Source organism: Cryptomeria japonica, chromosome 11, assembly GCF_030272615.1.
Source record: "Cryptomeria japonica chromosome 11, Sugi_1.0, whole genome shotgun sequence".
Lineage (NCBI taxonomy): Eukaryota > Viridiplantae > Streptophyta > Pinopsida > Cupressales > Cupressaceae > Cryptomeria > Cryptomeria japonica.
Window position 1 is genome coordinate 503,657,980 of NC_081415.1, and position 23,320 is coordinate 503,681,299.

The 23,320-nt window shown below is 38.9% G+C and overlaps 1 protein-coding gene across 2 annotated transcripts in view; it reads left to right on the forward strand.

Annotated features, from left to right (window-relative positions):
- The window catches only part of LOC131068344 (cleavage and polyadenylation specificity factor subunit 1), a 276,602-nt gene that overhangs the window by 231,607 nt on the left and 21,675 nt on the right, over positions 1-23,320 (forward strand). For both annotated transcript variants that reach the window (XM_058003530.2, XM_058003531.2), the window contains exons 17-20: positions 1,721-2,502; positions 10,424-10,504; positions 10,602-10,664; positions 10,811-10,888. In XM_058003530.2, the coding sequence (XP_057859513.1) occupies positions 1,721-2,502; positions 10,424-10,504; positions 10,602-10,664; positions 10,811-10,888 (1,004 nt within the window). The remainder of the gene's footprint in view (positions 1-1,720; positions 2,503-10,423; positions 10,505-10,601; positions 10,665-10,810; positions 10,889-23,320) is intronic.

The window sequence follows — 23,320 nt, forward strand, 5'->3', positions numbered from 1 at the left end:
CCTCTGAATCTCCTGTCTGTGCTCGTGCTCTCCGCTCCTCCTCTGCCATGGCTACAGTCTCAACCTCTATATCTACCTGGTCGATCCAATCAATGTCAGACTCGTAGGTTAAATTTTCTCTACTTCTATCGACGCAGTTTCCCCCATATTTTTCGACGGGGGTTTGGGGGCAGCGCCCCCAAGGTGGGGTCAAGGGGCAGCGCCCCTTGCGCGCTCCCTGTCGCAATACAGTGCAAGGTCGAGGGGCAGCGCCCCGCGAGGCCAAAAAAACTTATTACAAGTCTGAATTAGGGTTTCTTTGAGAGTCTTCCTTAGGGCCTAGTTTTGCTCTTGTTGCTAATTGGGTCTTGCTTGGTGAGTGAGTATCATTCTTGAAGGTCCAAGCTAGGTCAAGTTGGTGAGTGATAAAGTCTGGAATGTCATCCTGATCTTCAAATGCCCTGAAATTTGGCTAAGTCTGGAATGTCCTGATCCTGAAATTTGACTAAGTCTGGAAAACTGAAGAATCCTCCAAAAACTAGATTTTGCAATATAACTCCTGGAGGCCCGAAACCACTCTCAAACATCCTGACAGTATATATGGAATATAACTTAAAGTATAAGTCTTTCTTATACTTAAATGTTATATTCCATAAAATAATCCTGACGGAGAGACCAAAATGTCAAATTTCGCCCTTCCAAAAAAACTTATTACTTTTTTAAAAAACTTTTTAAAATGTTTTTTTTTTTTGTCATTTTATTAACCCAGCCAGTAGCCGAGTCTGGGGCTCAGGACTCGCCGAGTCTGGCGATTTTGAGCCAAAATCGCCAACTCGGCGAGTCTGGCGAGTTTACTCTCCAGACTCGGCCGAGTCCGAGTCCGAGCCCCTGGGACTCGTTTGGCCTGACTCGGACTCGGACTCGCCGAGTTTGGGCGATTTCAGGCGAGTCTCGTTTCTAATGTATCATACCAAAATTCTTTTATCTTCTCTCCGTGGTTCCCTTGTAAATTTTTTTGCAAATGATGTTGCAACTCTAATTTATATTTTAATATAGTTTTACTTGAAAAGAAGTCTATGTACAATTTAACAATTTACAAACAAAAATGAGCATTATGTTATCAATTTAGCTATAAGAGGAGAATATATTCCGATGCAGTCCTGAATATTAACCATCAGTTATGAGCAGCTTGTTGCATTATTTGGTTCTCATCCTGGGGACGCAATTGCACAGAATCTGCAAGCAATCTTTAATAGTTGTAATGCAACAAAAGAACCTTTAACAACCCTTTCCAATAAATATGCAACTTGTATCTGAAATTGATCCTAAAAAATGGCACAATGGTGTTATCAATCATTCTTTTTTAATATGATGCATTGGGCAAGTTGCTTGCCTTACTGGGGATACCATAATTAGAATTCAAAACATCTTTGCAATGTGTCAAAACGCATAAAACTTCTTTTTTATTGTTCCCTGGGGACATTTGAATGTTCATGCAATTAGCATCCCATGGGCTTATTATGTCATACTGTCTGGAAATTAGTTGAAAAGTACGTTAATGATTTTATACCGACTTTATATCCTATCACAAAAAGAAATTGTTCAATGAGTTTGTAGAATGTCAATGAAGCTATCATGTTTTAAATTATTAATATATTTAAGATTTATTAATTGTTACAATTGTTACCAGAGGCTAGTTAAAATACTTTATTGAAGTTAATTTGGATGTCTGTCATTGCAGACCCCTCAGCTTGCACTGTTTCAATGAAGTCACCACCTATATCTAAAAGCTCTGCTGACCCTATTGCCGCATGCTCACTTTATCATGATAGAGGACCTGAACCTTGGTTAAGGAAAACTAGCACAGATGCTTGGCTTTCAACAGGAACAGCAGATGATCTTGAAGGGACAGATGGTTCAACACTAGATCAGGGAGATATATACTGCATAGTATGCAGAGAGAGTGGCAGACTTGATCTATTTGATGTTCCCAACTTTAGATGTGTTTATTCCATTGATAAGTTTATGTCTGGAAAGAGTATCCTAGTAGATACTTATCTCCCAGATGTCTATAGTGATACCCAGGGAACTGTAAAGGAGCAATCTGAAGCAAGTTCAGAGGAAATTAAAAAAGAAGCTGGGAATAAAATGAAAGTTGTAGAAATATGCATGCAGAAATGGAGTGGTCAGTTTGGTCGTCCCTTCCTTTTTGCAATATTGACTGATGGGACAATGTTGTGTTACCATGCATATTTATTTGAAGGACAGGATAATTCAGGAAAGGCAGAAGGCACAAGTACAGCAGAGAATGCAACTAACAGTATTAGTACATCCAGGCTTAGGAATTTGCGATTTGTTCGTGTGTTCTTGGAATCAATGACAAGGGATGAAGTTGGAACAGAAGCTTCGGGACAAAGGATTGTGAATTTTAGGAACATTGGTGGTTACCAAGGTGCCTTCCTCACAGGCACACGACCTGCATGGTTAATGGTCTGTAGAGAGAGACTTCGAGTTCATCCTCAGGTAACGTAAGATAGTAATGCATATTTTGTAGATTCCACGATTTGTATAGATCTTTGTGTGCATAACCTTATAGTGTTTTTAGATATGGTTATTTGGCAAGTATTTTCAAATTGTAGCATTTTGTGAGAGGGAACTTTTGCAGCTTGGAATACTTAGCCTTCATAATGTATTTTATGCTACTAACTTAATATCTTGTACTAGCATGCACGTGCTTTACCTTGTACTGAAAACTTTCAACAATATTTTTTTGTCAAAATTCTACAAAACATCAAACTACATTAGCATCTTTGTTTTCATGTTTGTTTAGACATTTCTTGCTAGTGGAAGATATTTTGCATATTGATTATTTATTATGACTGAACTCATATGTAATGTCCCCTTTATTTGGACCTTGAATTTAATTAAATAATTAACATTTAAGTTGTCAAAAAATAAATAAATTTAATGACAACTTATTTTAATTATTTAATAAGGTCATCAAAGTGACTTTTATGTCAATGAAGAATTAAAAGGGTCACTTTATTATTTCCTACATGCAAAACTAAAGATTAGAAAGTGAGGGAAATTTGAAAGGGCTTCTGAAGGCTTTTTGAGAAGTTTATAAAAGACAGTTTTGGGCTCAATTATATATGCTTGGTTTATTATTTCTCTTGTATAGCTCTGAGAGCTTCTGGCTTTCAGTTGAGAAGTACCAAGACGGAAATCCTTGGGTTTTGAGGAATTGGACAAAAACCCAGTTCCATTTTTGAGGCAGATTCATTCAATATTCTTCGCTGTTGTGCTGTATTTCTCAGATTGTTGGAGGTCAGCTGAAGATCGAGGGTTTACAGATAAGTTTATTAAATTTTTAATGTCTCATTTTGAGATAAGTTTTACAAAACATGATTGAGTATTCATTCGCATGAATTATTCTGGAGGTTATTGTGAGTTGAATATATTTGCAAAAATACAAAGTAATGGAATGGTTTCCCTCTGGTTTATATTTGGCTAATAATATTCTTTGAACGATTAGTTCAATGAGGATTGTTTTGGAGTTTCGGTGCCGACTTCTTTTTGCAAGCTTTGGTTTTTTATTATGGAAAAAATTATGGACTATGTGGCTTGGGATTTAATTTATGACTGATTACATTGCTGGGTACATTGGAATAAGAGGTCGTGGATTATATTCTCGCCATATCATGAGAGTACTTGCAGGCTATTGAAGGTTGGGAGAAAGAAGGAGGGCGTGTTCAACCAAGGATTGGTCAAATGGCCAAATGAATTCATTTGCCTTAGACGCAGCTAATTCTTCTGGCAGGACAGAAGTTTGGAGCTTGAGGTTGGAGTCGTGGATTGCTAGGGAACTTTACCAATCGCCTTAAAAACAGAGCCTCCGATTGGTCTATAGTGCTAAATTCTTTGCGCATGAGTTGAAGGTTTGGTTAAGTGCATGGAATTTTCTATTGGTTGCAGCTTGATGTTTGAGGAAATAACCATAGCATGAGTTTCCAGCATATGCGTGGGTTGAGTAAGCTTTTTCCAATGCATGAGTTTAGGAAGGGAGGTGTCTTCTTTGATGATTATTGCTGAGTGTGAAGTTAGATTCAAACTGAACATGCCAGTGAATGAGTAAGATAAAAGTTAAAGGAAATTGCTATGAAAACAGGTTGAGGTCTCTACTGGCTGTTTCAGGGCACCTTTGTATTGGGCGCTAAACACATAAGATGGACGTTAAGAGAACAAGAAACTTGATTGTGACATCTTGACCTGGGTAAGAGAGCATGCTGCTAAACTGATGTGATTGGTTGTCTGAGTCGATTTACACTTAGCACCTTCCTGTGCATACTGGGCAATGATTAGACAGCTTCAAACTATGAACTTGGCATAGTTATGACCTGCAAGTCAATAATCGGGCACTCTTCATTTTTCTGTTGCAGTGATCAAATGTAACCAGGTTTCATTGTATGCTTCAGTTTTTATTTTCTGAAAATATCTTGTTATGTTCTTGTACACAACTATATGCTGAGTGAAATATTGTTATCTTGTTGAAAACTGAGCAATCAATATTTATATTAAATGAATCATTTTAGTCCCTTGTATTTGCTTTTCATGGTAAATTGATTTCCAATAAATGAATACCTGTTCAAGCAAACATTAAACTCAGAAGCAGCAGTGTCCATTATTGGCAATCAGAAGATTACAAACAGCAACAATGAATTCATTGAATGGCAGAACTCTGTTTAATCGATATATGATTGTTCAGTTGAAATCTTGTATGTTTAGATTGCAATCTTTACACGCTTCATCATTATCCTCAAAGCAGAAACAAACATCTCTGCAAAACTGAAAGGAAACATTCACATCATCAAGCCAACCGTTTGACATAGTGCCTATGTACTGAATTAAAGAGAAAGTTGCAAAAAATTGGGTAGAAACAGGGGAAGCATATTACACCATAGGCTATTTTTTATCATGGCAACTGTAGTTGGTATGATGTGGAATGCACTCTGTTTTCAACTTAAATTACAAACTCAAAGTCCTTTCATATATGCCATATTTTCAGATCCAGTATGTAGCTGGGACAGTACGGCCAGATTACACAGCTGTATGTCTCAGTTTTTTTTCTCTCTCTATTTTCATTGTTTTCAGTTAAATTATCTCTTATGAGAATCTTAGCTATTTTTCCAGATATATGAGTGGTGTTTTACATTTTCAAAATTCTAATATTTTCTTGCACATCTACGACATAAAACGTTAAAAAGTAGTTTTGAACAAGATCCTTCCACTTCCATGAGGAATGATTTAAAGAACATGGTTTTTTAGTTTTTTTTGTGAGGTTAGTATTTGTGTGATGGGTTAAAGTCTAATCCATTTTGGTGGATGCTTTTCGGAAGAAGCATGACACAATGGCTATGAGGACATTGTATCTACTCTCCTTTTTTTGCTTAAGTAGTGAAGGTTATATTGGAGCCCTAGCCTATGAAATATATGTTACTTATTTATAGTTATCTGTTTCTTATCTATGGAAATAACACACATTTCAAGATGGGTTGATACAATAAGATCTAATAACAAACTACGTCAAGAGATTTCAAAAATTTAATTAAGGGTAACATTCAAGAACCCAAGAAAAGCAAAAATCCAGATAGCAACCAAAATTTACCTTTCATCGCATACACCCAATGGTGCAACCCTATCACTTGCAGCAACACCTCACCTGTCTATTTCATGTATATAAGATTTGGCTATGGAATTAGCTACCCAAGGTCAAGGGGCTTCAGTGAAAGCACAAAAGAGACCCAAATGAGAGATTCTATCAAAGGATGCAAATATACAATGATTCTAGTTTAGACCACTCAAATGAGAGCTGCAAGTGGGCATATCTGGGATACACCATTAATAGATGTGAATGTAGAACCAATGTGAGATAATAATAGATATAGTGACATGTGTGCACAACATGTGCACCAAACTAGGTAAATACAAGTCACATGATATTTACCCTAAGTTGCCAATTTTAGTACGGGATCAGGTACAACTATGGGGTTCTAGTATGCTGGCACAACAATTTTTTTCTTGGGTACAGCTGTATAATATACATATGTATGTACGTATGTATGCAAAAATAATTAAAAAATATATGAAATTGTAAATACATTTGATTGTATCATACTTCATCATTCATCAACAGTAGTGATATGGATAAATGTCAATTGATCATTCAAAATTTCAAGATTATGTCCTATATCATATATGTCTAGAATGATTCAAATGAAAATTTAATACAAAATTTGAAATAAATACTATCTAAAATTTTATATTTGTCTTTAATCTTCATCTAAATGGTCTAGATCGAGGTCATCATTTGGTTCAACTTCATTTGAACCACAAGCAAATGGAGTGCCACCTCCACTAGGTACATCTTGTGTAAGAGCCTTGTCATCATCTATATTAAATCTAACAAGCTCTACAAAAGATGCATCCAAGTTGGTACACTCAGGTTCTTCACTGCCCCTTCCTTGTAGTCATCTTGCTTATGTGATAGGGGATGCAAGTTGGAATGGATATAAACCAAGTCTTTTGCATTTTTTGCAGTCAATTGGTTATGCTTCATTGAGTAGACAAAGGGTATGTACTCCAATTCTGTTCAGCCGAAAAACAATTTCAACCTGTTGAAATTGGAGAAAAAACTTACACAGCTTCAAAAAAAAAATGCAAGAGCAATTAAAGAATGGTTAGTACTAAAGTCTATAAATGTTAAAAAATAAAAAATGCTTTGTGATAGAATCTTGATTGCAAGAGGCTAGAGGAACAAATAATCTTCCCTGTGGAGGTAACATCTTGCACGAGCATGTTCCTTGTATTGGTCCTGAAGAGCACAAATACTGTGATCCCATCTTGAGATGAACTTGGCAAACTCTTTCCTAACATTAGCCACCACTTTTCAATATGAGAAGATTCTTTGAAATACCAACTTGTACCAAATAGAACTTCACTATCTCTATATGGTGCAATTCTCCTTGGCAAAAAAAGTATCTCTGTGTTGTAGTATTTGGGGGATAATGCATATTCAAGGAGATACAATGGTGTGTTCATCTTGTTCTAAAAATGTTGAATTCTTTTTTCCACACACTAAAAATATGTTTCTTTAGGGCTATTCTCTTTTTGTGCTATTATGATCTTTATTTTTCTATCATAGAGTCAATGCCATCATAGATTTCCTTCGAACATGGTTGATTTGTATTAGCAAACCTAATCATAGTCATGATAGACTTGGTGAAACTCAAGACATAGTCCACATGAGTCCACCAATTGTTATCTAGGGTCAATGAATGACCTCTTGGCCCTCTCTGAATTTGATTGCTTCCATATACTCCATTGGTTGCTAGTGAACATGATGCTCTCAGACCTTCACAAGTTGTCTCAAAACGATCATGTGTGATGCGATTAGGTCTTAGCAACCTAATGTTGTGTATGTAATACCCCCTTATCTAAATTATGAGGAATTTGGGACTATCAACTTACAAATCAATTGCAAGAGATTTCTTTCTATAAAAATTCAATTGCAAGAGACTTCTTTCCAATCAAAGACTCTAAAAAGATAACTGATACCACTTAGTATAAAAAATAATATATAATGATCTGCTTATAAATGTTTATCCTTAGGATTTACAATTGTTACTACTTGTCACTGGCTGTCTTATTATGATAATCCTTAATCACGTTATATTAATCATATTTATGGGATGCAATGAATATCTTTGCTATTCAGATCTACAATTTATATTCCTTGTTGATATGATAAGATAGAGTATCTTTGCTTTCCGTGATATGTCAATAGGGATTATGCAATGATGATCTCTGCTATACTCCAATCTGCAAATGATAGAGTAAACCTTACTGTTTCTAATATGGCAATGTAACTTTTGCTGTAAATCTTCTCTGTATTGGTAATGTAACTTGTGCTGTAAGTGTGCTCTCTATTGCTTACGATGATGTAGTTTTCTGTTTCTGATTTAGACTTTAGAAGTATGCAAGTATTGTGGTGATGTTCCTGATTGCAATCCTTAAATGCATGCAACCAAATTAGTCAAAAAGGCAACTGCTCAATCGAGCGATCCAATTATAGATGAATAGAAATAAGAAACAAACCGATGATGATCCTCTTGGAATGGGATCAATCCTCATTAAATATTTCATGGTATAGAATAGTTGCATCCATTTCTTGGGAATAGACATACCCATTTCTTAATCACAGCTCTTCAGAAATTGGGCTTATTGTTCTAATTGCACCTCTCCACGATTAATTGTTATTTTATTCAAATCATTCTTGTATGTCTAATCGCTGCCTTTGCCATGTTAAGTATAATTGCTGTTCATTGGATAACTAATCATCTGATTAGTAAGTCGCTGATCCTAATCAGTTTTTTAAGCAATAGTAACTCTTCTTTACATGACATCGATTAGTTTGCAGAGTGTTGCTTCATGAGTTATGATAATCATCAATTTGTTGAATGAATCTATTTAATCCTTCTTCCAAATCGATGGTAACAGATGCTTGATCACACTCTTTCTGTTACCTCCTCTTCGTATTATGGGATTACAATACAATGTAATAACTGATGGATGATTATGATGATTGTCTGACTATGTTGCCCGCTATCTCCATTATCTTCTTTTGTATAATGGATGGTATAGTGGTGATATTGATATGGATAGCTTTCATATATGATGGATACGTATAAGAGTTTTTCCTTGCTTAGTGGAATCATGAATGATATGTGGAATGCTAGCTAGGAAAATCATGAAGTCTTATCAATAAGACGATTTTCCTTGATAAGATTTTGGTGCCATTGGTTTTATTGAGAGGATATGTAAAATTACCTATATGACTTCTAAATGCTATGTACAAATTGTCAATCTCTATTTACTAACTACTTGAAAGTGTTCAAGGTCTGCCACCCTTGATCACATATATGTTTTATTGCTAGTTTGCTGTTTGGTAAAGGATGGGACATCGCAGTGTAAAAAATATTTAATAACACATGAAAATATAAGTAAACATGGCATAAATTAAATGTAAAAATTAATTAAATAATTAAATAAAATTTTCCTTCAACAATTCCAAATTTGAGAAAATCCTGAAAATACCTTGTGACATATGATGGTTTGTCACAAACATTTGGATCTCTTCACCCTTAGTGTATATAGCTTTTAACCATTTTATTTAAGAGCCAATTGCTTGGATCACTATGTAAGGGAGTGTATGGTACATCGTTTCCAAAATATATGTGTACCTTTTCTCAACCAAAGCACTTGCTGCCCTACAATTTTTTGCATTGTGTGTGATGATTTGGACAACATTTTCACGAGCCACCATCTCTAGGGACTCAATGAGGATTTTAGAAATGAATTTTACATCCTTGATTTTCCCCCCACAATCAACCACCTTCAAAAACATTGCCCCTTTGGGGGACATTGCAATAATATTTATAAAAGGTTGTTTTTTGTATTCTTTCCATCCATTAGAAATAATAAGACACTCCTATAACAATCCAAGAATCCTTGATTGGTTTGAGTGACATCTCTACAATTTTTTTCTTTTGCCAATAAGGTAGTGTGTACCTTTTCATACATGGGACATGTGAATCTAGAAGGTGTATTCTTGATTATCATCATCACTTCTCACCAATATGGTGATCTCACCAAGTTGAAAGCAAGACCATTAGCATAAATGCAATGTGCAATTTTTTCCTTGGCAATGTCTTTTGTTTCATTTTTAAATGCTTTAACCAATGAGCCTCTTTGTGGGAAGGAGAGGGATCTTCTTCATGCATAGAGAGCATCTCCAAAAAGGGGTGTTGGGAGGCCATTGTTGAATTTGTAGGCATCCTTATTGATGTTTTCCTTGCTAAAGGATGAGATTTTAGTTTTACAGCAATTGTATAAGACATGCAGTGTATAGGTGCAGCGATTTATATGAGAAGGCAAATAAGGTATTAAGGTATGCATTTTGATCTGCCATTTACATTTTTGCCTTGAAGAGTGTTTTTCAACCTTGTCACATGAATTTGCAAATTTTCCCTAGTTTATGTATATCAATATTATTTATCATCCTAGAACATTTAGATGCTAATACAGATTCCATACTGTGTCTCAGAAATTGCTTGCAATTTTGAATGATTGAATGTCTCAAAACAGATCCTTTATCTTTGTAGCTTAATTGAAAGCTGTTTGCACATTATTTCAAATTTTCAACAGGCATTGCAAGAATAATTCATGAAATATGGTGATGTTTTTGAATTGAATTCATTATTTTGGTGTTGTACATGTTGAAAATTTGTATTTGTTATTTTAGATTAAGGTTATTTTCTTTTAGTGAGCTCTAGATGATTTTTGTTCTCTTTGTACTCATGCATATACATCTTATGTGTCACTGCAGCTTTGTCATGGGCATATTGTCGCATTTACTCCTCTTCATAACATAAATTGCAACCATGGGCTTATATATGTTACAGCACAGGTAAAACTCTCCTTTAAAGATCACAGTTTTAGCTATGTTGTTGGAGATAGCTATGAACTTATCATATTTGACCATAACAAGTGCTTGTTTCTTTCAGGGGTTTCTTAAAATATGTCAGCTTCCATCCCTCAACTATGACAATTACTGGCCGGTTAAAAAGGTATGATTGATATAGAACATTGTCATTTACCTGATTGTAAAAATTTCATGAAAATTTGATCTCTCACGTTTGTCTTGCAGCTTGAGAGATATCATCCTTCTAATATGTAAAGAATGTTCTACTTGGTTGTTGTGGGTTTGTTACAGATTCCATTGAGGGGTACTCCTCATCAGATAACTTATTTTCCAGACAACAATCTTTATGCCTTAATAATCTCTTTTCCTGTAAGTGTCGATACTTTAATGTGATCATTTGTTTTTAGGAGTGGAAATAACACTACAGACATTTTCTTTATGATTACCTATTAAACTCCATTGGAAAACTTCTAAGCAGAAAGTTAACATTATTTAGATTATCAATGTTTTGGTTAATGTTCTTTGCAGGTTTATTGTATAGGTAACCAGGTTATTGATGCTATAGATGTTTATTGTCTTCAATGATAGCAATTCATGGTTGTCTGTAAGCTTCTCAATGATATGGATGGGTTGATCCAATCATCTAAGTAAAGAATCACTTCTCAGCAGTTTATTGTAACATTGAACTAGTATGGATTTAGTAAAGATGCTGTGAGATATCAGTCTCAAGGTGATTATATGATTCATGACATAGCTTAGATAGGTGCCTCAAGATTGATATCTCTTGGCATCTTTTTAGGTAGATGTTTTTAAGATATCCATGCTAGTTTATTAGGTTTGATGTGTAAATGGCTGTCGATTTTATGTTAAGGGATTTTTTGTTACCTGCTGACTCTATTACAACCCTTGTACTACTATTGTAGCTTCACCTTGTTATCACAAAAGCTTGCACCCTTGTTGAGCTATCAACTCAGCAACTTCGTGAAACATGGAAACAACCTCAAAGTGTGGGACCTTGCGCAAGGGGGTTGAATCTTTAGAGAAGGCTTGCTTCCTTCTCAATCCAGGTGCAGGTGTTGAACCAACTCAACACTTCAAATCTTACTCCTAAGCCTATCCTAATAGCTTGCAGAGGAAAAGGGAAGACAGGAGGTGATGCACCAAGATAAGAGATGTTTCTCTCCCCACCCAGAGATGACACAAAGAATCAATCGAAACACCCAGGAGTGCACAAACTTCAGTTGCATGAATGACCCCAATGCATGTATGGAGGTTAGAATTTGCTAAATGTCAAAGGGGAGAAGATTTCCCACAAGTCACACTCAAAAATAAATTAACACAGCATATATGAGAGAAGAGCCACAAAACATACACCTATGATGAAGGTAAGGAAACATACACAGCATGCATAAGTTGAAGGAAGGCAAGAATGATAATTTCAGTTCATTCAAAGGCCAATGGCTAAACTTACAGTTGCAGAATTGCAAAATATACAAGTCTTTAAGAGAAGTGAAAGAGCATAGAATAACTCAAGCCAGCATGGAGAGAACCCTTTACAATGAGGCATAACAACCTTATATAGAAAATGGTTCCATAAGAGAGACCATGACCCTTGTGTGTGTAGGGAAATGTCAGTCAGGGAATGCAGGTAAGTGCATGCACTTGACATTGTGTACATGCAAGCAACCTGGCCATACCCTAAAATTGCAATCCTAAGAAGAAAGGTACTTCTAGAAGGTGGATTGACTGACATTCCAAAGTCAGAGCATGCAAGCATGACATAGGTATCCACAATAAGCATGGCCCTGTACCTCTCTTGATGGAAATACTGCAAAAATCATTAAATGCACCCTTGTAGCTCCACAAAAGAAGGTGCACAAGTCCCAAGAGTCGTCGGAGCATTTAAAACTTTGAGTGTTGATCACGCCATCTAGAAGTGTTGCAACTCGGAAGACTTCAGAAACTCGAGTTCTGGAAGTGGGGAAGACAAGAAAGGAACTTCGGAACCTCGGGGTTCTAGAGTTTCGGGAAGGAGAAAGGAGATGCAGCAAGGAAGGAAGGAACTTCGGAACCTAGGGGTTCTAGAGTTTTGGGGAACTAGAGAGAAAAGAAAGCAAAGGAAAGAACTTCGGAACCTTGGGGTTCCAGAGTTCTGGGGAACTAGAGAGAAAAGGCAACAAGGAAGTAACTTTGGAACCTTGGGGTTTCGGAGTTCCTGGGAAGAGAGAAAGAGGCTAAGGAAGGAACTTCAGAACCTCGGGGTTCCGGAGTTCCGAGGAAGAGGAAAGAGGCTAAGGAAGGAACTTCGGAACCTCGGAGTTCCGAGGAAGAGGAAAGAGGCTAAGGAAGGAACTTCGGAACCTTGGAGTTCCGAGGAAGAGGAAAGAGGCTAAGGAAGGAACTTCCTCTAGACAAGACAACACTTCACACCTCATTATTCCACTACTTTTCTCTTCGATCAACTGGGGCAGCGCCGGTCCATGGATCGTATCTTTGATCGGTTCTCACTGATGGACCAAGGGTGTCATAAAATGACAACATTTTTGGCGATCTCTGTGGGATGTTTGCCTGCAAAGCATGAATTCCAGAAGCCTTGAGCATCCATTGGGCACTGAGTCATTGAAAAGACCCAAAACATGTGTGCGCCATCACTTGGAGGGAAACTGGAAACTAGAGCACACACCCTCTTAAGGAGAATGTGGCAGGTGCACAAGCACTTATGAAAGCAAAACAACTTCTAGTCTAATATTTACATAGTCATCAACACCCTCTTCAAAAGCAGGGCTTGAGATGAATCCCATTCAGTGGGATTGGAAGAACTTCGCCATCAAGCCTGGAGAGATGAAATGCATTGGCCTCCTTGCAAGTAGTGATGAGATAGCATCAAATTTGGAGTGTCGCCCAACCTTGGCTCTGTCTGCATCCCACTTTAGAACTAGATCTCCCTCTTTGAAGACCCTATTAGTAGCCTTTTTGTCAAAAACTCTTTTGACCTATTCTTGATGAGTCTCAAGCGTATGCATAGTTTGACCTCTAACCTCCTCCAGCTCCATCAGCTCAACTAGCCTTACTGTCATGGCATCATTCTTTGTCAATTCCAACTGATGTGCTAGTTCAAGAGAGGGTAACTCTAGGGAAGTTGGGAGTCTTGCTTCTTTCCCATATACCAGCATGAAAGGGGAGTTATCTATCGCATTCTTGGGTGTGATCCTGTCAGCCCATAAGGCTGTCCTCAACCTAGTATGCAACGACCTCTAGTTGTCTTCAATTGTCCTTTTGATTATCTTGATGAGGTTCTTGTTGGAAGATTCAGCTAAGCCACTACCCTGAGGGTAATAATTGGATGACGTGTTCAAGTATACACCATGCTTCACTGGCCAACAACTGATTTGGGTTCCAACAAATGCCTTGGCATTGTTTGATATGATGGTGGAGGGGACACCGAATCTTGTCACAATTCCATCAAGGAATTCCAATACTGAGCCCTCAGTGGCATCCCTCAATCCAACTGCCTCTGTCCACCTAGTGAAGTAGTCTGTTGCAGCCAAGATCCACTTGTGGCCAGCACTAGAAGGTAGATTTATCATGCCAATGAAGTCTAAATCCCATTGTGCGAATGGTTGATCTGCTCGGATGGGGTGAAGAGGTAGGGCAGCTAGCCTTTACTTTCCAGAGAAGAAAGCACATCTCTTGCAATTCTTCACCCATCTATGTGAGTCATTGAATAAGGATAGCCAGTAATAACCAACCCTCATTATTTTGATAGTTGTAGTCCTTGTAGAGAAGTGGCCCGCCGAAGAGCCATCATGAAATTCTTCTAACAATCTGCTGACTTGATTTTGCTTGATACATCTTAACAAGACTCCATTAGGGTCTCTTCAAAAAAGGGTGCCATCCACTAAGGCATAGGGGATGGACTGCAACCTGAAATGCCTTCTTTTGGTCTTGTCCAGACCTTGGGGGTATCTACCTTCCATTAAGAAGGTGGTCATGTCACTTACCCAATTGAATTGAGTGTCGTTGCTAGTTGGTTGATCCTCTTGTAACACAAGGGTGACCTTTGAAGTAGTCTCAGAAGATGAGACAAGCTGTTCACATAGGTCCTTGCCTATTACAAGCTTGGTGATCTTGATGTTGATGTTGTATTCCATGACCTTGGTTATCCACATAGCCCTCTTCTCGCTGATGTCCTTGTTTAGAAGGAAATCTTTGACACTTACATGTGGAACTGAGAGTTGGATCCTGCTATTACTCAACATGTGTCTGAACTTTTTTAATGCCATTACAACAGTGAGGACTTGCTTCTCTACATAGCTATACTTAAGCTCAGTCCTTTAACCCCTCACCAAAGAAATCAATAGGTTGCTCCAAATTATCATCGCTCAGCTGTGGTAGGACAACTGAGATGTTGGATTCTCCTCTGAAGGTATAGAGGATAAAATCCCTTTCATAGTTAGGATTGACAAGAGTAGGGGCCTGAGCAATTGCTTGTTTAATCCTTTCAAAACCGACCCTACCCTCCTTGGTCCAACTAAAAACCAAGTTTTTCTTCAACATGGAGGTGAGGGGTTTTACCATGGTGGCAAGGTTGGGAATGAACCTCCTCACAAAGTTGATCCCACTAGGGAAACTTTGCAATCCCTTCTTGTGACTGGGGAGTGGGAGAGAAAGAATAGCCTCCACTCGCTCTAGATCAATGGTCAAGCCCTCCTTGGATACAATGTGTCCTAGCAATCTTCCTTGATTTGTAGCAAATACACACTTGCTAGGGTTCAAAGACACACCATACTCCCTGCATTTCATGAACACCTGCTCAAGATGACCAAGATGGTCAGTTGCATGCTTCGAATAAACAGTTATGTCATCAAGGTATATAAGCACAAACTTTGCTAATACACCCTTGAAAGCCATGTCCATTGCTCTTTGAAACGTGGCACCTGCATTGGTTAGCCCAAAAGGCATCTTACAATAAGCATAGGTACCCCACTTAGTAGTAAATGCAATCTTGTATTGGTCTGATTCTTGGACTAAAATTTGATTGTAGATTGAATACCCATCCAAGAATTAAAATCTTTCTGAGCCACTGACCTTTTGGAGAATCTGCTCCATGGAGGGAAGGGGATAATGATCCTTGAGGGAGGCTCTATTGAGGTCCCTAAAGTCTACACATAGTTTGATTTCCCCATTCTTCTTCCTTACATGGACAAGGCTGGCCACCCAAGAGGAGTGCTTGATAGGGAAGACGATATTGGCTTCTATGAGCTTGGTCAACTCCTTCCTCATTAGTGGCTCAATCTTGGGGTTTATTGGCCTTTGCTTTTGTCTAACTGGCTTTGCATCCGGGTTTAGCTCTATAGTATGCTGGGCTAAGCTAGGGTCAAAACCCTTCAAATCTTCATAGGTACAAGCAACTATGTCATCATATTTTTGACAAAGCTCAACAAAAGCCTCTTGTTCGGTTGACGAACATACCTTGCCCAAGTTTAGAGACCTACCCTCGGCGACAACAACTGGCTTGTAATCCCCCTTCTTTGCAGCCAGTTTCATCTTCTTCTTCAATTGATCATCCGAGTTGAAAATGCCCTCCAAGGTAACTAGACCTTTAGGCAACTTGTTGGAGTTGAGCTGCATGATTTGATCTCCATACCAGTCTTGCAACTTAGATTGATTTTTAGCAGCGAACTCTGCTTCATTTTGCAATAAGTTAACAATCTGCTGATCACTTTCGAACACTTGCCAATTTACCTGATTGTCTGGGACAACAAGCCTCACAACAAGCCTGGTGTGTTGTTCCATCTCACTTGCAACATGTGTTGGTATGTCGAATTGAGCACCACCCGTTGCAAGCCTATCGGCATGCTTGTTATGATTTCTAGGAATACTCAAGATGTTGAAGGCCTCGAATCTTTCAATCAAGTCCCAAACCGTGTGTTTGTATGGTTTGAGCAAGTTGTTCTTCGTTGTACTTTGAGCTCGTATGTGATTAACAACCAATTCGCTATCTCCAAATACTTGCAAAGATCCGATCTTTCTGTTTTGTGCAAGTTGGAGGCCTTGGATCAATGCTTCATACTTAGCGACATTGTTGGTGCAACCAAACTGAAGCCTAAAAGAGAAGAAGTATTTCTCCTGCTTAGGAGAAACAAGCATCACACTGGCACCTACACCGTTCTTGTTTCTTGAACCATCAAAAAACATGCTTTATAACCCCTTTGAATCTCCTTGTGCCTTGATGAGGTTAGGGATGGGAGTATCCTCTTCATGGATACAATAGGTGCCAAGCCCAGTCTCTTCAGTCTCATCTAATGGATCAAACTGAAAAGCATTGACCCATTCGTCCAGCAAACAATCAGGGACCTCTTGCAAAAGAGTAGGAGGCTCACGAACAGTACACTCCTCCCCCTTTTCATGCAAAGTGCAATTCATGTTTATAGGGCCGGGAGTGTAGGGCTCAATGTGGTTTTGCGCAATGGGCTCTGCCCTTATGGTAACCTTGGTACCATACCTTGTTCGAAACAACATGTGGGACCAATCAGAAGACAGGTACCCACCTATCTTGGCAGTGCAGTCTCTAGACAGGCAGATGGCAAAGAAGGTAGGGAGCTCGATGATTGATACGTCTTGCAAGATAGTGCAACCGGGGCATGCATGCAAGGTTAACTTCAAATTTCGAACAACCCCTACTATCTTAATAGAAGTGTCGAATTGGACCACTGCCTTAGTAACAGGTTCATATTCTATGCCAAGAAGATCAGCTACCTTCTTAGGCATGACCAAGCTACTAGCTCCTGAATCTATCATGCAGTTGTGAACTAAGCTATCTCCTCTGATTAAGGAGAGATAGAAGGGGGGAGGCTTGTTGATCTTGCTTGAATCTTCTTCCTCCTTGGGTTGCACCAAACTAGTGGAGACTGCCTTTCTGTTGACTGTTGTCTCATCACCTGACTGGTCGACGTCCTTCAGTGCCTCCTTGAGCAAATCCCTTTGAGATGGGATGGAAAGGGCCTCCCACATAGTGACATTGAGGTTGGCCTTCTTCATCTGATCTACTATATTGAAAGGAACACTAATTGATTTTAGAGGCCCGTTTGAGGCTATGAGGTCTACCTTTGCTCCTTGGACAACCTGGGCCTCCCCCCGCCTCTTGCTCCCTTGCATGGTATTTTGGCTTGTATCCTGGACAGCTACATTTGGCGTTGGAGCTTGGGTTGATGTTGAAGGTGAGGCAACTTCCATGGCTCTCTTCTTTGACCTTGTATATTGCAGCGTAGATTCACCATTTGTTTTGTTCATACCACAAATTCTACCTCCTACCAATTGACAAAGGTAGAATCACCTTGCAAGAATGCTTGAGTGCCAACATGTAATGGACACCCCCTGTTCGGTACTAAATTTATGTCCTTTTTACTTAGTGTAATTTTGTCAAACAGTTGGCGTGCAAGCTGACTACTGGATTTTTTGGTTCTTGATTTGCTATAGGATAAATTTGGTAAACTGATATTTATTGTAAAGCTTTCAAAGTTTATTCAATATAAAAATAACCAGACATATCAAATACCAAAAACAAGAGGATTAATGCTGATGGTATTTATTTAATTCCAACTCCAAGCATACAAATCAGATTTGAAGAATATTACAGACCATATGATAATAAACAAATTCAAACCTGGTCTCCACAAGTATAGAACCTGCTGAAAACACTGTTCATGCACTGTAGCTGCACTATTCACGGCACTGTAGCATTTTTACTATTCACGCAGCACTGTAGCAAAACACTATTCACGCGGTACTGTAGCAAAAACATTGTTCACGCGGTACTGTAGCAAAAACACTGTTCACGGGGTACTGTAGCAAAACACTGTTCACGCGGTACTGTAGCAAATCACTATTCACGCGGTACTGTAGCAAAAACACTATTCACGCGGTACTGTAGCAAAAACACTATTTTCAAATCTGCACTTTCAAACCCCTGTAAAAACATCATGCGAGAGCACCAAATGAAGCCCAATGTGTTTCCTGAATGAAAACACCATTAATCCTCCTGACTGTGTCTTTCAACAGCGAAGAGAATGCTAGCAAAGAGGGATTCCGTCCTCCAAGCCCAATAATCAGATTTCTACGAAATCCAACAGCATAACATTAATTCATCCCAGCCTATCCCAAAAGAGAGCTCTCAACCTTCATTTATATCTTCTCCCTGGATGCAAACACTTCATTTCCTAAATGTGGGATAATACAATTAGAATAAAATATTATTTCCCACAATGTACCATTAAAGGGAACTTTTAATATTTTAAACATTACTTTATATTCCCAACCTTATAAAATAACGATAAAGTTAAATATTTAATTTAACTTTACACTTTATCGTTAAATATTAAAACATTGTTGATAATCCCTTTAAATCATTGTCGCCTTCAAATATTTTTACTGATAGTTATGCCAACCAGGGAAACACTAAAAATTTCAAGTCACTGCTTGGAGACTAACTTACTATAAATAGTAAGTGTCTAGAAACCCTGTCAAAGCAGCACCGATTGGCCTGAAATCGAAAACACCTAGGTCAAAACACCTCAGGATCCCATCAATGTCCTTGTTAGCCTTCGGGACCATGTCAGAATAGGCTAACGACACCCCATATCATGTTGCGCTAAAAAGGGGACATTACACAACACTAGGCTGATTTGGGTCATATTGTTGGCTAGAGGTGGTTGGCTCATCCCGCACCACTAAAGCTTGGACAAACGCTTCCTTTTGGCATGCACCTTGGTTGTGTGGCTAATTGCATGGTTGACACCAATATTGCTCCTTGGTGAGGTTGTTTTGCATTGGAACTATTGCTTTTGAGTTGCTTGCAGCTATGGGGTTCACACTATTCAAAGGTCTGGCGTTGCTCCATTGGTTTTGCCCTTGAAAGGGTGGCCTATTCTGTTGATAGTTTTGATTTTGTGCTTGATAAGGTCTGATATGCTGGGCTTGTTGCCTCTTTAGTGTTATCAACTCATTGCCAAAGCTTTGCAATAGAGTCTTGACTTTGTGGAGCTCATTAGAGGACGTAGAGGATGTTGATGGTTGACCTGCAGGCGCCATGGGGATAGGGGCCAAAGTGGGTTGTTGGGTGAGTTTCTGGGAAGAGAGCCATTGGAGGCCTTGGAGCTATCTTCCCAGCTTGTATCAAACAATTTTCTGCCCTTATGGCTATGTCATATGCACCCGGTAGAGAGGCTCCACCCATTGATTGTATCATGACAGCTATATCGCTGTTGAGAGCTCTAAGATAATACAAGAAGGCATGATTTGGAGATGGCTTCACTAGAGCAGGAATTCTATTCCATGTCTTTTGGAATTTGAAATTGAAATCTCCCATGAACTCATGAGGTGCCCTCTTAATTGTAGTCAACTGCTCCACAAGTGATAGGTGATCACTTTTGTCTTCGAAATGGTTGCACAACCTCTCCCCCAATTCATCCCAATTGTGAATGGAGCTAGATGACAACCCTCTATACCACTGCAAAGCTTTCCCCTTCAAAGATGTGGCTAAGAGTCTGACAGCAACATCATCCTGAGTGACATTATGGACTGAGCAGATGTTCGCAATGTCTTGAATGTGCTCAATGGGGCTATTAGCTGTTTCACCAATGAAGTATTGTATACTCTTTAATGCAGCCACTGGTATATCATTCCATTGAGTCAAAATAAGAGAACTCCCCCCATTGAAGGTAACAAAAACTTGATTTTTGGCCATGTGAAACCATTGTCTATTGATATGAGTGGTGGGAGCCCTTGACAATAATGGTCTTGTAAATGGAGGGGTAGAATGAGATTTGGGAGATGGAGTGTTTACAACCCTGACCCCCCTAAACTGGTAACAATGAAGGTCTACCTCTCCGCCTTCTAGAGCCTGAAGATGAGAGTTTTACAAATTGGAAACTACCTCTAGAAGACGCCCTTGTATGAATTTTGGGCATGAAATATGGGGTTGCAACAAGTCATGAACAAGAGTGGACCTGTGAGCAAAGACTTCGGAACCTTTTCGGAACCTAGGGGTTCTGGAGTTGATGACTTGGGAACCTGGGAGTTCCCAAGGTTCCAGAGTTAGGAACTTGGCATGAACAAGAACTGGACTTGTGAGAAGAGTCGCCAAGTGCTTGAAAGATGACTGCCTCTAAAGGCTGAGACACTAAGAACATCACTAAATCCTTAGCATGTAAATCGAAAGTAAGTCCCACTGGGCATGCCAAAAACTGTTATCACAAAAGCTTGCACCCTTGTTGAGCTATCAACTCAGCAACCTCGTGAAACATGGAAACAACCTCGAAGTGTGGGACCTTGTGCAAGGGGGTTGAATCTTTGGAGAAGGCTTGCTTCCTTCTCAATCCAGGTGCAGGTGTTGAACCAACTCAACACTTCAAATCTTACTCCGAAGCCTATCCTAACAGCTTGCAGAGGAAAAGGCAAGAGAGAAATGCTCAAAATGAAAGGAGGTGATGCACCAAGATAAGAGATGTTTCTCTCCCCACCCAGAGATGACACAAAATCAATCGAAACACCTAGGAGATGCACAAACTTCAGTTGCATGAATGACCCCAATGCATGTATGGACTCAGGAGGTTAGAATTTGCTAAATGTCAAAGGGGAGAAGATTTCCCACAAGTCACACTCAGAAATAAATTAACACAGCATATATGAGAGAAGAGCCACAAAACATACACCAATGATGAAGGTAAGGAAACATACACAACATGCATAAGTTGAAGGAAGGCAAGAATGATAATTTCAATTCATTCAAAGGCCAATGTCTAAACTTATAGTTGCAGAAATGCAAAATATACAAGTCTTTAAGAGAAGTGAAAGAGCATAGAATAGCTCAAGCCAAGAGGGAGAGAACCCTTTACAATGAGGCATAACAACCTTATATAGAAAATGGTTGCATAAGAGAGACCACGATCCTTGTGTGTGCAGGGAAGTGCATGCACCTGACATTGTGTACATGCAAGCAACTTGGCCATACCTTGAAAATGCAATCCTAAGAAGAAAGGTACTTCTAGAAGGTGGATTGACTAACATTCCAAAGTCAGAGCATGCAGGCATGGCATAGGTAACCACAATAAGCATGGCCCTTTACCTCTCTTGATGGAAATTGTGCAAAAATCATTAAATGCACCCCTGTAGCTCCACAAAAAAAGGTGCACAAGTCACAAGAGTCATCGGAGCATTTAATGCTTTGGGTGTTGATCACGCCATCCAGAAGTGTTGCAAGCCGGAAGGAAGTCGGAAGACTTCGAAAACTCGGGTTGCCGAAGTGGGGAAGACAAGGAAGGAACTTCAGAGCCTCGGGGTTCCGGAGATCCGGGAAGGAGAAAGGAGAGGTAGCAAGGAAGGAAGGAACTTTGGAACCTCGGGGTTTTGGAGTTCTGGGGAAGAGGAAAAAGGCAGCAAGGAAGGAACTTCAGTAGCTCGGGGTTCCGGAGTTCCGGGGAAGAGAGAAAGAGGCTAAGGAAGGAACTTTGGAACCTCAATGTTCCGGAGTTCCGGAGAAGAGAGAAAGAGGCTAAGGAAGGAACTTCGGAACCTCGAGGTTCCAGGGAAGAGGAAAGAGGAAAGAGGCTAAGGAAGGAACTTCGGAACCTCGGGGTTTCAGAGTTTCGGGGAAGAGGAAAGAGGCTATGGAAGGAACTTCCTTTAGACAAGACAACACTTCACACCTCATAATTCCACTACTTTTCTCTTTGATCAACTGGGGCAGCATCGGTCCATGGATCGTATCTTTGATCGGTTCTCACTGATGGACCAAGGGTGTCATAAAATGACAACACACCTCTCGGCATGATTCTAAACATTTTCATGAGAATGATAACATAAACATTAAAAAAGGCCTTTAGAAGGGATTTAATTTTTGGAAAGATTGATTAGAATGATTACTTGTGTATCTGTCGATTCAAAATTTTAGAGCATGATGAGTTGGTTTTCTCAAATGAATTCATGGAATGGGAAATAAATTTGTAATTTTATAGGTAGGTTAAAACATAGGACCTATTTTAGGTTACGTCCTTTTTTGAAATAATGAAAAAATTGATGAAATGAGATTTCCACAATCCATAGATTATCTGTATGCAAGCTTCTGGAAGTGATAAAAAAACTCGCACACAATCACTTCCAGAAGCTTGCATACAAATAATGAAAAAATTTAAACTAGTAATCATTTGAAATATCAAAGAATTAAAATGAGATAAATATAGGCGTCCTTCGGATTACTTCAACCGGATTTAGTGTAATCTAAATCTTGTAGGGCCAAAATGTAGAATGATTGAATGAGATGTTCTGATGCTTAAATGCTTGAAAGAATAAAACACAAGGAATAAATAACTGATGTGATCATTTTTGCTTGTGGCCTTGATGGGTGCCTTGCTAAATTTGGTTAGAAAATATGCAAGACTTCATTGCTAATTTTGGTTAGAAAATATGGCAGACTTCAATTTTTCCTTTTAGTAATTGTTGATGAACAAAACAGGTCACAGAAGACACATTATTGAATATTTTCATTTTTCAAAAATCTCTTATTCCCAAACGATTTCCCTTTAATATCCATAGGTAAAAATGTTTCTTACACTTGACATGTTGGCAAGGTTCCCTGTTTACTTTTCTAGGATAGGTTGATTGCGTCAGTTACTAGCCATAGGTATTTGTTGGGATTTTGTCATATCACCTTGCCTGAATCAAGTCAGAGCCAAACTTTGCTTTGAACCTATTCTGCCAATGCTTGATATTGTGTATCCTTCAAAAGTGAGATACGCATCTGAT